This window comes from Populus alba, chromosome 8, assembly GCF_005239225.2.
Source record: "Populus alba chromosome 8, ASM523922v2, whole genome shotgun sequence".
NCBI classification, from domain to species: domain Eukaryota; kingdom Viridiplantae; phylum Streptophyta; class Magnoliopsida; order Malpighiales; family Salicaceae; genus Populus; species Populus alba.
Window position 1 is genome coordinate 8343954 of NC_133291.1, and position 13006 is coordinate 8356959.

The window sequence follows — 13006 nt, forward strand, 5'->3', positions numbered from 1 at the left end:
ATTTATTTGTTACGGGATAGATACCTTGAATGATATTAATTTGTTGATTCCAACTACGAAACAATCCATGATAATATCTTATGATTATAGAGAACAATAGTATAAATCTTCTAACTATAATAGACATCACATCTGAACCATAGAAATAAAATTATAATATGGAATGCCGAATGCTCTATACTGAAAAAGAAATATTTAAGATAAAATAATTTGAGTTTGTAAAAATAGACGTGTACGTTAATATAGAAGTTGAAATATAAATATCGAAGAAAAACTTTTGAAAGAGTTGAGGAGCAAGAAAAAAAAGACATCCCGTTTTTTACCCGTACAAGGAAGATGTTAGCCTTGTGCGGGGAACTGGAAAATGCTTTGAAAAAATGGAGAAAAAATAGCTATTTGATTGTTTTATTATGATAGAACGCGTGCCACAGAGGGTATCTTGTGCAAGTATAATAAATATTTTGAAAAATAATACATATCCTCTTCAGTTTTGCCGTATCTATCCATCAAGAGATATCTTGTGCAAGTAGTAAAACCAGAGAGATAATTAAATTAATTTTGTAAAATGTGAGGATTAAAACAGATCTTAAAAATTTATTTGATGAGTAGATGAGATTTGATACGATTAGATTAGATTAGATGGGAGCTGAGGAGATAAACTGGAGAACTATTGACTGGAGAATTTCATTTATAAACACAGAAAGTTAAAGTGACCGAGGCCCTCAACAAAGGAAGGGTCGAACCTCTAGCAATGAACCCGAGAGAGAACAAATTGTGCCGCAACAGCAAGTCAACAAAGGAAGGATCCACACGTAGAGGTTAATGAATGTTTGGTAATGTGATTTGTAATATTTTTTTAAAATATTTTGTATTTAAAAATATATTTAAAATAATTAAAAATAACTTTCTTTTATTTTTTTAAAATTATATATAATTTTGAAACTCACTCATATACAAATGTACAATCCCAAACATCCTATAATAACCCTTACCCTTTGGAAACAGCTAATCAGGTCTGAGACGTGGCAGCTGATTTAGGGTGTTTCATAATGTTAGTTTTCTTTTAAATATTTTTTTATTTAAAATATTATTAAATTAATATTTTTTTTATTTTTTTGAAATCAAAACAATATGAAATCATAAAAAAAATATTACTATAAAAAAATTTTTTTGTAATATTTTTAAAACATAAAAATAAATACACCTTCAAAAGATATCCTAAGAGATTTTTTTTTAAAAAAAGAAGTTACCCTAGCCACGCTCCTTGCTTTCCGGTTCCTCTTTTTCACTGATTTGGTCATCTGACGGGTCTGTTTCAGTTTCACACGCCAGAGACCGAAACTTTTCTGGCACCATTGAGAAAACAAATCACGGCAGTATTTTTTTCCGTAACTCTCTTGATTGAATTCCGGCCCAGGGGAGACCAGAAAATGCCTTTAAAATCTATACAAAAACTAACCATTCCCAAAGTCATGTGATTGGCTGCAGTAATAGGAAGGAAATATTGTTGAAAATTAACATCCCTGAAATGACTATCATCTTCTCTTCACACTTTTGTATGATCTGTGCTTCAGATTTTTGTGAAAAAAAAATCTGGGGGCCATGATCTGTGCTTGTGAGAACATGGATTGAAGGAGCTTAAGTTATATCATGCTGGGTGTATGATAGGTCAGCGTCCTCTTAGACCCGTTTATTTTCAAGGATGATTTTGTAAAAATATATATTCTTTAGATTGTTTAAATATATTAATTTTAAAAAATTTAATATATTTTTTTAAAACACACAACACAGTGGAAAATACACTCTTAATTCTATCTTGGCTCTCATGTTTGGAAGTCTGATTGCGATAGTTTTTTAAAGTGTTTTTTATTTATAAATATATCAAAATAATATTTTTTTTATTTTTAAAAAATTATTTTTGATATCAACGTATTAAAATAATCTAAAATTATCAACAAATTATTAATTTAAAAAAATAATTTTTTTAAAAAAACACGAAAAAACAATCTCAAAATATTAGTTAAGAATTTTAGCTTTGTCAGACTTTGACTCTCTTCCACTATTTCTCTCTCTCTATTTATCTTGTTTAGATTTGTTTCTTTCCCATACCGTTGCCAGTGACGCTTTTCAAAAATGGAAGATAAAATGTTAGGAAGATAGTGGGAGTAAAATAAGAAACGAGATAATCTGAATTGACAGTGAGGATACCAGTACACTCCACCTATGGAGCGACTATAAAATTTTAAAACATAAGAAAATATTATGAATTTTTTTTAATTAAGATAAAATTTTCTGTTAGCATATCTTTTGTTTATCTTAGAAAACACAATATTTTTAAATAAAATTGTTGTTTTTTTAAAAAAATATATTTTATGATTTTTTAAAATAGTTTAATAAAAAAATATCAAAATAGTGTGTCCATAATTTTATATATAATTAAAAATTAAAAAATCATAAATGTGATAAAATAATATCCAAAATATATTAAAATTTTTAAGAATAAAAAATGATTTTAATTGAATTTTTATGAACAATTTATTATTAAAATTATTATTTTCAAACTGGATATATAATAATAATGATAAAATAATATTAAAATTTAAATAAAAATTATAATAGTATTTAAAAACTATATCAAAACCAAAAAATAAATAAATTTAATAATATTTTTATGAAGAGAAAAAGGGGGAATAAAACACAATAAAGGGTAATGCTCTACTTGCCTTTGTTTTTCTTTTTTTTAAAAAAAAACTGCGGATATCCTTAGTTGATGCATACTTCGACCAATCTTCTAGAATCCTGAAATTAATAATTAGATAAATTTCAATAACTTAAAATATTTTATTTTATTTTATTTTATTTTTATTGTTTAAAGAGATAGATAACAAATCTTTTATTTTAATAAAAAAAAAACAATGCAAAAGATATTTGCACCTCGCAACACTCTAATTTTAATTAATTAAACTATGATATAAAGTTATTAAAAAATATTATATATATTTATAAATATAACAGTTAAACAGAGGGTTACTAGTATAATACCCTAAGAAGGGGTAATTAATCTGAAGGAAGAGGACCAAGCAGTTTGCTTTTCCGTACTGGGCTGGATCTTGGTTAACAAAAATCCACCATATGAAATTACGAGATCCAATCTTGTCGGAATATGGTTCATGGCATTATAGTAATTTTCTTACCCGTTCCAAGCCCACCCCGAGTTATTTGCACGGAGTTACTCTCATGTTAATGGTGTTGTCTGTCCTGAAATCCTGTTTAACTTTTTTCTATCCATACCATCTCTGTACATTACATTAATTTTTTAAATGATTATATATTATATTATTATAAAGTATATTATTTTTCTTAATAGCTACATGACACTATAGAAAAGAAAAGAAATTAATTAGAAAATAGATTATCATTGAAGTGTTTTTTCTTTGATTTTTTTTCCTTGTATCACCATAAATTTATTATCTTCAGTTAATTTTTTTCTTATACTTTAAACGGGTTAGAATGAAAAAGAAGAAGAAGAAGAAGTAAATGGGATGTCCACTTTTTGTGCATCGAAGGAGAATACTTTAGTATGATAAAAAAATGCTATAATTTTATTATATAAAATAAATTAAATGGCCAAATACATATATATTTTGTTTACCACTGCTTTGTATTTTCTATTAAGATGAAGTTGAGCAAAAATGAATTAAACATTAGATTAATTATTTCAAATTCAAGGCGTCAATCAGACGACAATATTAATGATGAATCAATGCACAACAGGCTCAGCAACTTTTAAAACCCAAAAGAATAAAAGAATAAAAGAACAGTCACCCACTGTATTGAATATTGATACCCAGAAGCTTATAATGGACTGGATCACCGAATCATTCATCCGCAGCTCACCAGCAACGATGCCGCGAAAGGATTAAAGTTCATAATCATTGCTATTTTCACTTCTATCTATTGCCGATCGATGGAGCAGTAGAAAAAGGATTAAAGTTTGGTGGGTTCGAAGAATTTAACCTGATGCTCTTGGAAAGAACGAATGAATTTTACTCTCCCATTATAAATATTCCACAGGCACTCATTGCCGTCCAAGTCATTGCTACAGTTATCAAAGTGGTACAGTTTTTTTTTTTTTTAAATATTTTTTATTTAGAAATATATTAAAATAATTTGTTTTATTTATTTTTAATATTAGTATATTAAAATAATAAAAAATTTAATTCCAAACAAAAAAAAAAATTCAAAACATTATTTTTGCAGTAAAAACAAACATGTGCCAAATTAAGGTCCAAGACCTTGATACAAATGAGAAGAAGTTTTATTGTGATTTCCGAGTCATCAATTATTTTCTACTTTTCCCTATCACCTAGCACTTGCCTGATTGCTTTGATATCTTTCCCGTTTATATGAAAACGTTAATGATTTAAGTGATGGAACCGCAGAATAGCCAAGTTGCTATATCGGTCGGAGAATAATTGCATTTATTGATTTATGAGCGACCAGTTGCAAATAAAAGATCCGTAGCTGGTGGAGACCACCTCAATATATATATATATTGAAAAGGTAGAGAACAAAGAAATTATTATTAGGATATGTTCGGTAGAAGGTTAAAGGAGGAGGTGAAAATTTACTCTTATAATTTTTCATCTTCCACTCATGTTTAGTATATTTTTTAGAGCAAAGGAAAAATATTAAATGAGATTAACATTTAACCTTGGAGAGGGAGGAGTAAAGGATTATTTTTTCAAGAGAGAAACACTTTGAATTTAATTTATGTTTTCCTTTTTTTTCCCCATCTTTTCCATTATTTTGATTCCATCTTAAATTTTTTAACACAATATATGTTATCTGATATTTTTGATAATCTAATATTTAATCTAATTCAAACGAGACCCACTATTACCTATAGTTTTTTTCAATTCTTACAGTAAATTTGTAATATCTCATCTCTTAATACTTTTTATATCCGTAATATGTGATCAATAAATGCTTCTCTCTCCGAATTTTAATCTTGCACTAAACATAATTTTAGAGTAATCTTTTTTTTTTAAAAAATAATTCTGAGATGGGACGATGATGATGTGATACAAAGGTGTTTTTACTTGGAATGATTCCTTGGAATAATAGAAATGTGATATGAAAAATGGATTTTTGTGTTCGTCAACCCAAAAAATAATGACATGGGAAAATGTAATATCGCATGCTCTTGGCTTGCTTTGAAATTAATGCCTTTATAATCTCTCCATCGTTGAAAGTTTTGCACATCGTTGGTGGCCGACGTGAACACATTTGGATTTCTCGAAAAAATCAGAGTTCCAAGTCTTGCGATTCATTATCACGTGATATCGTGATTTGTATTCTTTTAGCTTCGTAATAATCCCATTTCACACACTTTCTAGCTAGCTTTTCGAGGCCTCAGCCACGGCCCCTGTACGTCGCTGAATCACTTTTCTGTGGTAATTATTTCTATCTCATGCTTCATCATTATCTCTGTGTCTCGTGTTCGACAAGTAGAAATGGAGATCAAAGTTCAAATATATTGGTCTCCAGAAGATATTCTCTTCCATGCGATCCCTTTTTCCCTTATATATAAGCCTCAAACAATCATAGTATAATATACACGCATGCAGCATTATCATTATCAATCAAGATCCTCAGCTAGCCGTTAATTTAGAAAAGATTCCGAAGCTCTACCATTAGACATGATACACTTCTCGACTTTACATTTCAACTCTTGCATGGACTTTTATTCCTCCAATACCAAAGTTTTTTTGAACTCTTCATCAGGAATAGTTGCTATCAAAGAAGATGCCACTACCGAGGCTATCAAATCAACTATCTTTGGGTGTCATTATTGAATCTTCTCATAAATTCCCCAAGGCTTTCACTTCTTCCCCATTTCAAAAAGTTAACAGTGACATCGAAGTCTTTCAATGTCTCCTGCCTGTTGTGAAATGCCTCATGAACTGTTTGAAAACTGCAGATGGAACCGGTTTTTTATTTTCCCTTTTCGGCCTTAGAGATTGCTCGTACTATGAAGTTATAAACTTCATCCTTCCTCACGAACTCATCTCCCACATCTTTTCATTTAAAGGTCATACAAATGCTTCCGATCTGGATCTGTTCCTCGCCCTTCGAACTACCATATTAGGATTTAGTGGAAATCGTTGATCCTCCGTGTCATGTACACTCACTTTCCGACTCTAATGTATTTTCTTCTTATCTGTGCTCGGAGGGTTGCTGTTTTACTCGTGTGCGTCATTCGCATTATGGCTTTTCGCCAGAAACCCGAAGATGGAGCCACCGGTGTCCCTCTCTATTATTTTTATTTTCTTGTTATAACAAATAAAATCATAAAAAAATAAATTATATTATAGTTGTGGACCTGTGGTCCAAGATAAAAAGTGCAAGGGAAGAAGCAATAAATTAAATTATATTTTAAAAAAACAGGGGGAAAGACACGAAAACTAAAGTTTTTCCTTAAATGTCTTCATCGAAACAGTAACGATAACCAAACCTAATGTGTCTTTCTCTCCACTCAACTGTTTCTATTGATTGACGCCTCAACTCCCATGTGATGTCATCTTGTATTGTGAACTCTTCCATTTTCACTCCAGTCTCATGTGCAGATAAAATCAACTGATATTCTTTTGATTTTAATTATTATTTTTAAACTGTAGAGGAACTGATGTTAATGTTAATCATCTAATCACATACTGCAGAAATTCGGATATCAATTATCACTTGGTTTTTGAATTTCTTATCAAGATAAATCTCTACAGTGTCTCTTTGATTTCTACTTTTGGTCCCTGTGGAGGTGAAACATCTGATGTGTTTCGGGCATGTCATCTTAAAAGAGCACGACAGATAATGGATCGATTTTATTTTTTTTTAATCTTAGAAATACGCTCCTACTATTTTTATTCTTATTCTGTATCTTGTTTTTTGGTGGACTAGTGACAGATACGGTGATTAATTTTCAAGTTGAAATCCTAGTGTGTGTTTCTACCATCAGACTGAAAGAGAGTTTACATTAGCGGTTATACAATAATTAGGTTCTTGGAAAACTATGTGTCTTTTTGAGGAGGAGAGTGTCCGAGGCAGCAGTTGTTCAAAGCATGCAACCCACGAAACTTTCATCCGAAAACGACAAGTATTAGTATAAAATACAAGGCCGTCTACGCCGACGGCTTATATAGGGAAAACCTTAACCGCCACCCCAGCGGCAAAAAATCAACTTCAAAGTGCCCTCGTTCTTCTTCCTCCCCCCTCCCCCCAACCGTCAAAACTGAAAGCGCTTTCTTGCCTCCGGGATCCCACCCAAAACCAAGCACTGTCGTGTACCCCTTTATATATATACGAAGGAAAACAGGCGACAACTCTAGTGCTCTATAATAACACACGGTTCGTTTTCACCTTTTTGGCTGTGTATCAGTGCCAAATCATTGTCTTGTCTACCGCCCATGTTTTGCTTTGAAATTACTTAACTCCTTTTCTTTTTGTTTTATTTCCCCCTTCTTTCCCATTGAAGATAAGTATTCCATTCTTTTCACCTTTTCTTGTCACTGACTAGTACTCTTCGTGCCCTCTTCTCGTTCTCCACTTGTCTTCCATTCTCTTCCAGACTCATTCTCTGGCTGCTTTTCTTTTTGTGTAGAAAATAATTTCATTGCTGAGTTAGCGCATCAATGGCGTGGAGTAATATGTTCTCATATTTTTCTTTCCAGAATTTCCATCGTATCTTCCAGGTTAGTTGTACAGTATAATCTTTCCTCTTTTTTTTTTTCCTTCTTCTGTTTCGCCATCATCATCATAGGAGTTCTTTAATTTTGCAGGCAAAGTTTGATAAGTGAAATTTACATAATATTTAATTGTATTTGAAAAGATATCATTTTGCATGCAAGATTTGATGAGATGAATTTACATAATATTTTATTATGTTTGAAAAGATATCTTTTAGGCTTGCGAAGTACTTCTGATAAAATTGTCATCGCTATGTATAATGGACCACAGTTGTCCATGGATTTCTGGGGATTGGACGAGGAACAAGTTTTAAAACTAGATTTCATGGACTCTTTGAGTCTCGGGTTTTCATTTTCACCAGAATTGTCTGTCGGTAAAGATGCGCTAAAATGCTTCAACTGTTTCCAAGTTTTTCTACACTGCAAACAAGAATTGATGGCTTACCAAACAAAACAGATACCATATAGCTGTATACATATGTGTAATATTACTTGAAATTTAATATGTGTAATGCTAATTATAATAAATTTCATGTCCTGGGATTCTGCACGAATTTGATTGAGAAATTAGATTTATTTAAAATAACCACAGCCACAAAAGGGAAGAAAGAAACACGTCACGAAACGGGCAATAAGGAGAGATCGGCTTTTGTCTTAGCACTTAACTTTGCCGGTCTGAGTTTTTAGTTTTTAATTTTAATGTTACTGTATTTTAAAAAAAAGGGCAGAGTGAGGTCGGCAGAGATGGGTACACACACTATCAAATCTCATGGAACCAAAGTTGCGAGGGATCACATACTGGATTGGCTTATTCTAATGCTACTTGTGTTGATTGAGGTCATTCTCTATGTAATCCATCCATTTTACCGATTTGTGGGAAGGGATATGATGACAGACCTGAAATATCCTGTGAAAGAAGACACAGTGCCTGCATGGAGTGTTCCTGTAAGTTAATTTTCTTCAGAATTAGCTCATCTAGTTGTTTGTTATACGTGGACGGGCTTTAAGTTTTCAGAAAGTTGATTGTATTATGTATTGATTGAACATCCAAAGTCAAATTAAGATTGCATAATACTTCATTTTTCTGTTTTTGCTTCATTGCGGTGTTAAGGAGAAGATAATTCATCAGGGTCTTTACCTTTTTGATACTCAGATGTACGCAGTTTTGTTGCCCGTTGCTGTTTTCCTTTTATTCTATATACGAAGGAAAGATGTCTATGATCTGCATCACAGCATCTTAGGTAATTAATTTCGTTTGCACTGTGCTTATTATGTTTTACCTGTGCCTTTTTTCTTTCATGTTTGCTTCGACGTGAGTGGGATATTAATGAAGATTTGTTTATAAACCGAGAGCAGGCCTCTTATTTTCTGTGTTGATTACTGCGGTCATCACGGATGCAATAAAAAATGCAGTTGGCCGGCCTCGACCAGACTTCTTCTGGCGCTGCTTTCCTGATGGGAATGAAGTATGCCTCTGTTTCCGACCCTTTCCTTAACTCCTTGGTGCATTTTTTTAATATACATTTTATATATATATATATATATATATAAGCACGTTTATTCTATCTCTTATAAGAGCTTTACATCCCGTCAATTTTCTCTTTTCAAGCGATGCCTTGACAGCAGTTCTGCTTTTCGACCATTTCAATAATCTTTACTCAACTTTTATCTTCCTTGAAGTTACCATGTTACCATGTTCCCAGCTAGCTGCTATATTCTGATATTGACCTTCGAATATAATTAATTGTTTGCTTCATGTTTAGTTGGCACTGTTACTATTTCCAATCCTTTAATTTTATTGTTGTTTGCCTTGTTCAGCTCTATAATCGGTGGGGAAATGCAGTATGTCATGGTAGAGAAAGTGACATTAGGGAAGGACATAAGAGTTTCCCAAGCGGCCATACTTCTTGTAAGCTACGTACAGTTGTAGCCATATCCTGCAAATTTTTATATGTTTGTTTTGGTTGATTTATACTATGAATTGGAAATCTGAAACCTTACCGATGCTATTATTTGGCCACTTTTGACGTTGCACTTCCTATCATTTGGATCATTATCAAAAAGAAATATCAACTCGATTGTGCAAATTAAACATTTGAGAAACAAAGTACTCTCAAGTTCTTGCTGATCAGTAAGGCTTGGGACTTTTCAGGCAAAAGACAGTCGTTGCTTACTATTTTACAGCAGCTTTCCAAGTAGTGAGATACTTGAATGCCATGTGAGATGTAATAACTGATAAAAAAAAGTGCTGCCATGCAGGGTCCTTTGCTGGATTAGGTTTTCTCTCAATTTACTTATCTGGGAAAATCAAAGCATTTGATCAGAAAGGGCACGTGGCAAAGCTGTGCATCGTTTTTTTCCCTCTGCTTATTGCATCTCTAGTAGGCATCTCTCGAGTTGATGATTACGGGCATCATTGGCAGGATGTGTTCGCAGGAGGTCTTCTAGGTTTGTTTTCTGTCATCACTTGCTGATAGAGAAAGCTATATATATAGACATGGAGTTCAAAATCTGACTTTAGGACCTCTTTCACATGGTAACAGGGCTGGTTGTGGCAGCATTCTGCTATGCACAGCTATTCCCACCCCCATATAATGATGAAGGTAAGATTTCCATCGCCTTTATTTCCCCAGCTTAGTTACAGTTGCTACGGGCTCCATGTTTTCTAGATCTCTGAATAAGATGTCGCATCCCTGCTGTGTTTTCTCTTAAAAGGCAATAGCATCTTTACTTTAACATCTTGTCGCGTGCGGAGTGCGTCATCTGGACATGTTAGAAGTTCGTTCTCAAGCAGCGCTGTGTCATTTTTTCATGAAAAAAACCTGCAGAGAGAGTGAGAGTGACTCTCTAATGATAGTGATGAATTTTTCTAAGCCTTCCCTGTACGTATTCTTGACCGCAGGATGGGGACCTTATGAATATTTCAGAGCTCTGGAGGAGTCACGTTCCAATACAAATTCAGGGGAGTCTGTGAATGAACTTGACGTGCAGCCAATGAGTTTAGCCGTTGTGAGTCAGCAAGTCAGGAAACACGGAAACGAGTTTGCTGCTTTGGAGGATTTGGAATCCGGTAGGAGGTGACTATGCATTTTCTAGCTTGTCATCTACTTTTGTCAATATTTTGTATTAGTTGGATTTTTTCTTCTCTACTTTTCTTTTGGTCAATAGAATGAATTATTATAGTCAAATGAATAAATGAATGGTAGATATTTGTGGATACCTTATAGAGGGATGAGAAAAATTGATTAAATTGAAAAAACTAAAAAAAAATAAATTGAAAAAATCAAAATACAGAAGAAAACTAATTAAATTAATTGAAATATTTTAAAAAAATTGATTCGATTTGGTTTTTATTTGAATAACATGAAACCAAATCAAATTAAAAATAATCATTTCTATTTTGAACAACATATTATACCGTGATCTCATGATAAAAGAGGCACATGTATTTTTTATAATCAAAATATGTATTTTAGTTGATATTCATAGTATTTTCAAATGAATTTATATATATATATATATATATATATTAATTGAGATTAAATGTTTTAATTTAAAAAAAAAAACAAAACAAATTTCATCAACCTTCTAGCTAACTCTGTTGAAGTTATGTGATAAAATTGCTAAGGAATGATGGTCATGTTACTTAATTTAGCCACAATTTAATCAGCTAGGCCTGGTGTCCTTTTTTGTTGGCTAGTATAATTTATATTTCAACCAATTGGCAAGTGACACATTGAAATTTTAAAAAAAAAATGATAAAAAAGATATATTAAAGTTTTGATTATAATATTACTAATTTCATCAAAAACAATTTAATAAAAAAAAAATGTCACCAATGATAACATAAATGTGTCCCATTTGCTTCTAGAGGTTGCGAGTGACTTGACATTTTCTCACGTTGAGATTTAGCATCTCAATGAATACTTTATAATAAAATAAAATAAATTGAAAAGGGAAGTTCATAACTTTATCTTAGTGGTGCATTGCCGGATTCGTTACAATGCGTTACATAAAGCTACAAAAGAAACAGAACATGGAAGGGGACATCCATTAGCAAACTGTGAAATGGTAGGTTGGTGGAATTCTGGCTTGTGATTTTTAAGGAAAGAAATCCGCATGCTTTTGAAGCACAATTTATTGCAGCTAACATGAGCAGAAGAAGACTGGTAGCTGGGATGAAACTTTACAACAAAGCACGGATCGTGCAGCTTTCTGACTCCTTGTATAATTACTATCTAGAAATCTTACGTTGCAATGAGAGTAATTAATAATATTTTATTAAAAAAATACAGATACATAAAGAGAAATCATAAATATAAATATTTTTATCATTTTTAATTAAGGTTATTAATCTTGTTTTCTTAGTTGTAACAACATGTTTCGGTTTCAAAGTGTTTTAACTTGTGTCTTTTAGATTGTATATATGCATATAATTCAAAATATTAATTTAATAAATATAATTTCAATTCAGATAAAAAATTAAATTAACTTGAAATTATATAATTAAAATTTCAAACACAAATAAAAAGGTGAGTGAGATTGATATGACCTTGGTGACTAGATGGGTCTAAAAACAACCTGGACGATTGATAAAAATATTGTTTAACTGAAAAATAATTTGATAAAATATTTTTTTTAAAAAAATATTGAGACGACAACATATTGAGTCAACCCATAATAACTTGAGGTAACCGCTCAAGTTCATGACCTGTGTTATAAGAACATGATAAACCTTAAATAAAGCAAATTAAAACAAAGTATAAAACTCAATTACCAATAAACTCGTAATTGAATGATAAAATTAAAAAAAAATCAATATATAAAAAAGAACATAATAAAATGACATTCACGAACAAAATGCAAAAATATTATCAATAATTTTGCAAGACTTTTCTAAACTATGATTGTTTTAAAATTTGAACTTGAGATACAAAAATATGTGAGGAGACTGCTCTTAATTTAAATCCGATTCAACGATCTGACCAATAGATATAATTGATATTCTAAAACCAAATAATATTTAAAAAAACAACAAAACACTATTTGACCCAAGCAGAACAACCATAACATAACTGTAATGTTCTGGCCATAATTTGGACGGCATTTTCAGGATGGAATAAGATTCTAATCAAAATAAAATCTGCTCCGGTTTGTTTTATCTTTTAAACTAGATATACATACCATTTTAAACGCAAGGGAAGTAGTAATTCTGATATATATGACGTAAATGTTTTTCTTTTGTGACAGCGGAAAGCGTATAC

General features: G+C 31.6%; 1 protein-coding gene across 3 annotated transcripts; it reads left to right on the top strand.

Annotated features, from left to right (window-relative positions):
• Window positions 1-7411: 7411 nt before the first annotated feature.
• LOC118039889 (lipid phosphate phosphatase 2) lies at window positions 7412-10961 on the top strand. Of its 3 annotated transcripts, none has more exons than XM_073410872.1 (9): window positions 7412-7748; window positions 8471-8687; window positions 8896-8983; window positions 9099-9208; window positions 9561-9651; window positions 10002-10190; window positions 10286-10345; window positions 10458-10520; window positions 10645-10961. In XM_073410872.1, exons 2-9 carry the CDS (start codon window positions 8487-8489, stop codon window positions 10821-10823), a joined length of 981 nt encoding a protein of 326 aa, XP_073266973.1. In that variant the 5' UTR covers window positions 7412-7748; window positions 8471-8486; the 3' UTR covers window positions 10824-10961. The 3 variants fall into 3 exon arrangements, with proteins under 3 accessions (XP_073266973.1, XP_073266972.1, XP_034902605.1); XM_073410871.1 differs by having other exon boundaries at window positions 7416-7748; window positions 8466-8687; XM_035046714.2 differs by lacking the exon at window positions 10458-10520 and having other exon boundaries at window positions 7440-7748; window positions 8466-8687.
• The last annotated feature ends 2045 nt before the right edge of the window (window positions 10962-13006 follow it).

Excerpts from the sequence above, each read along its gene's own strand:
- LOC118039889 (XM_073410871.1), top strand. The coding sequence starts at position 7,689 with ATGGCGTGGAGTAATATGTTCTCATATTTTTCTTTCCAGAATTTCCAT. Across the intron at positions 10,191-10,285 it reads GTTCGCAGGAGGTCTTCTAG|GGCTGGTTGTGGCAGCATTC; the intron begins GTTTGTTTTCTG and ends ACATGGTAACAG. Across the intron at positions 10,346-10,457 it reads ACCCCCATATAATGATGAAG|GCAATAGCATCTTTACTTTA; the intron begins GTAAGATTTCCA and ends TTCTCTTAAAAG.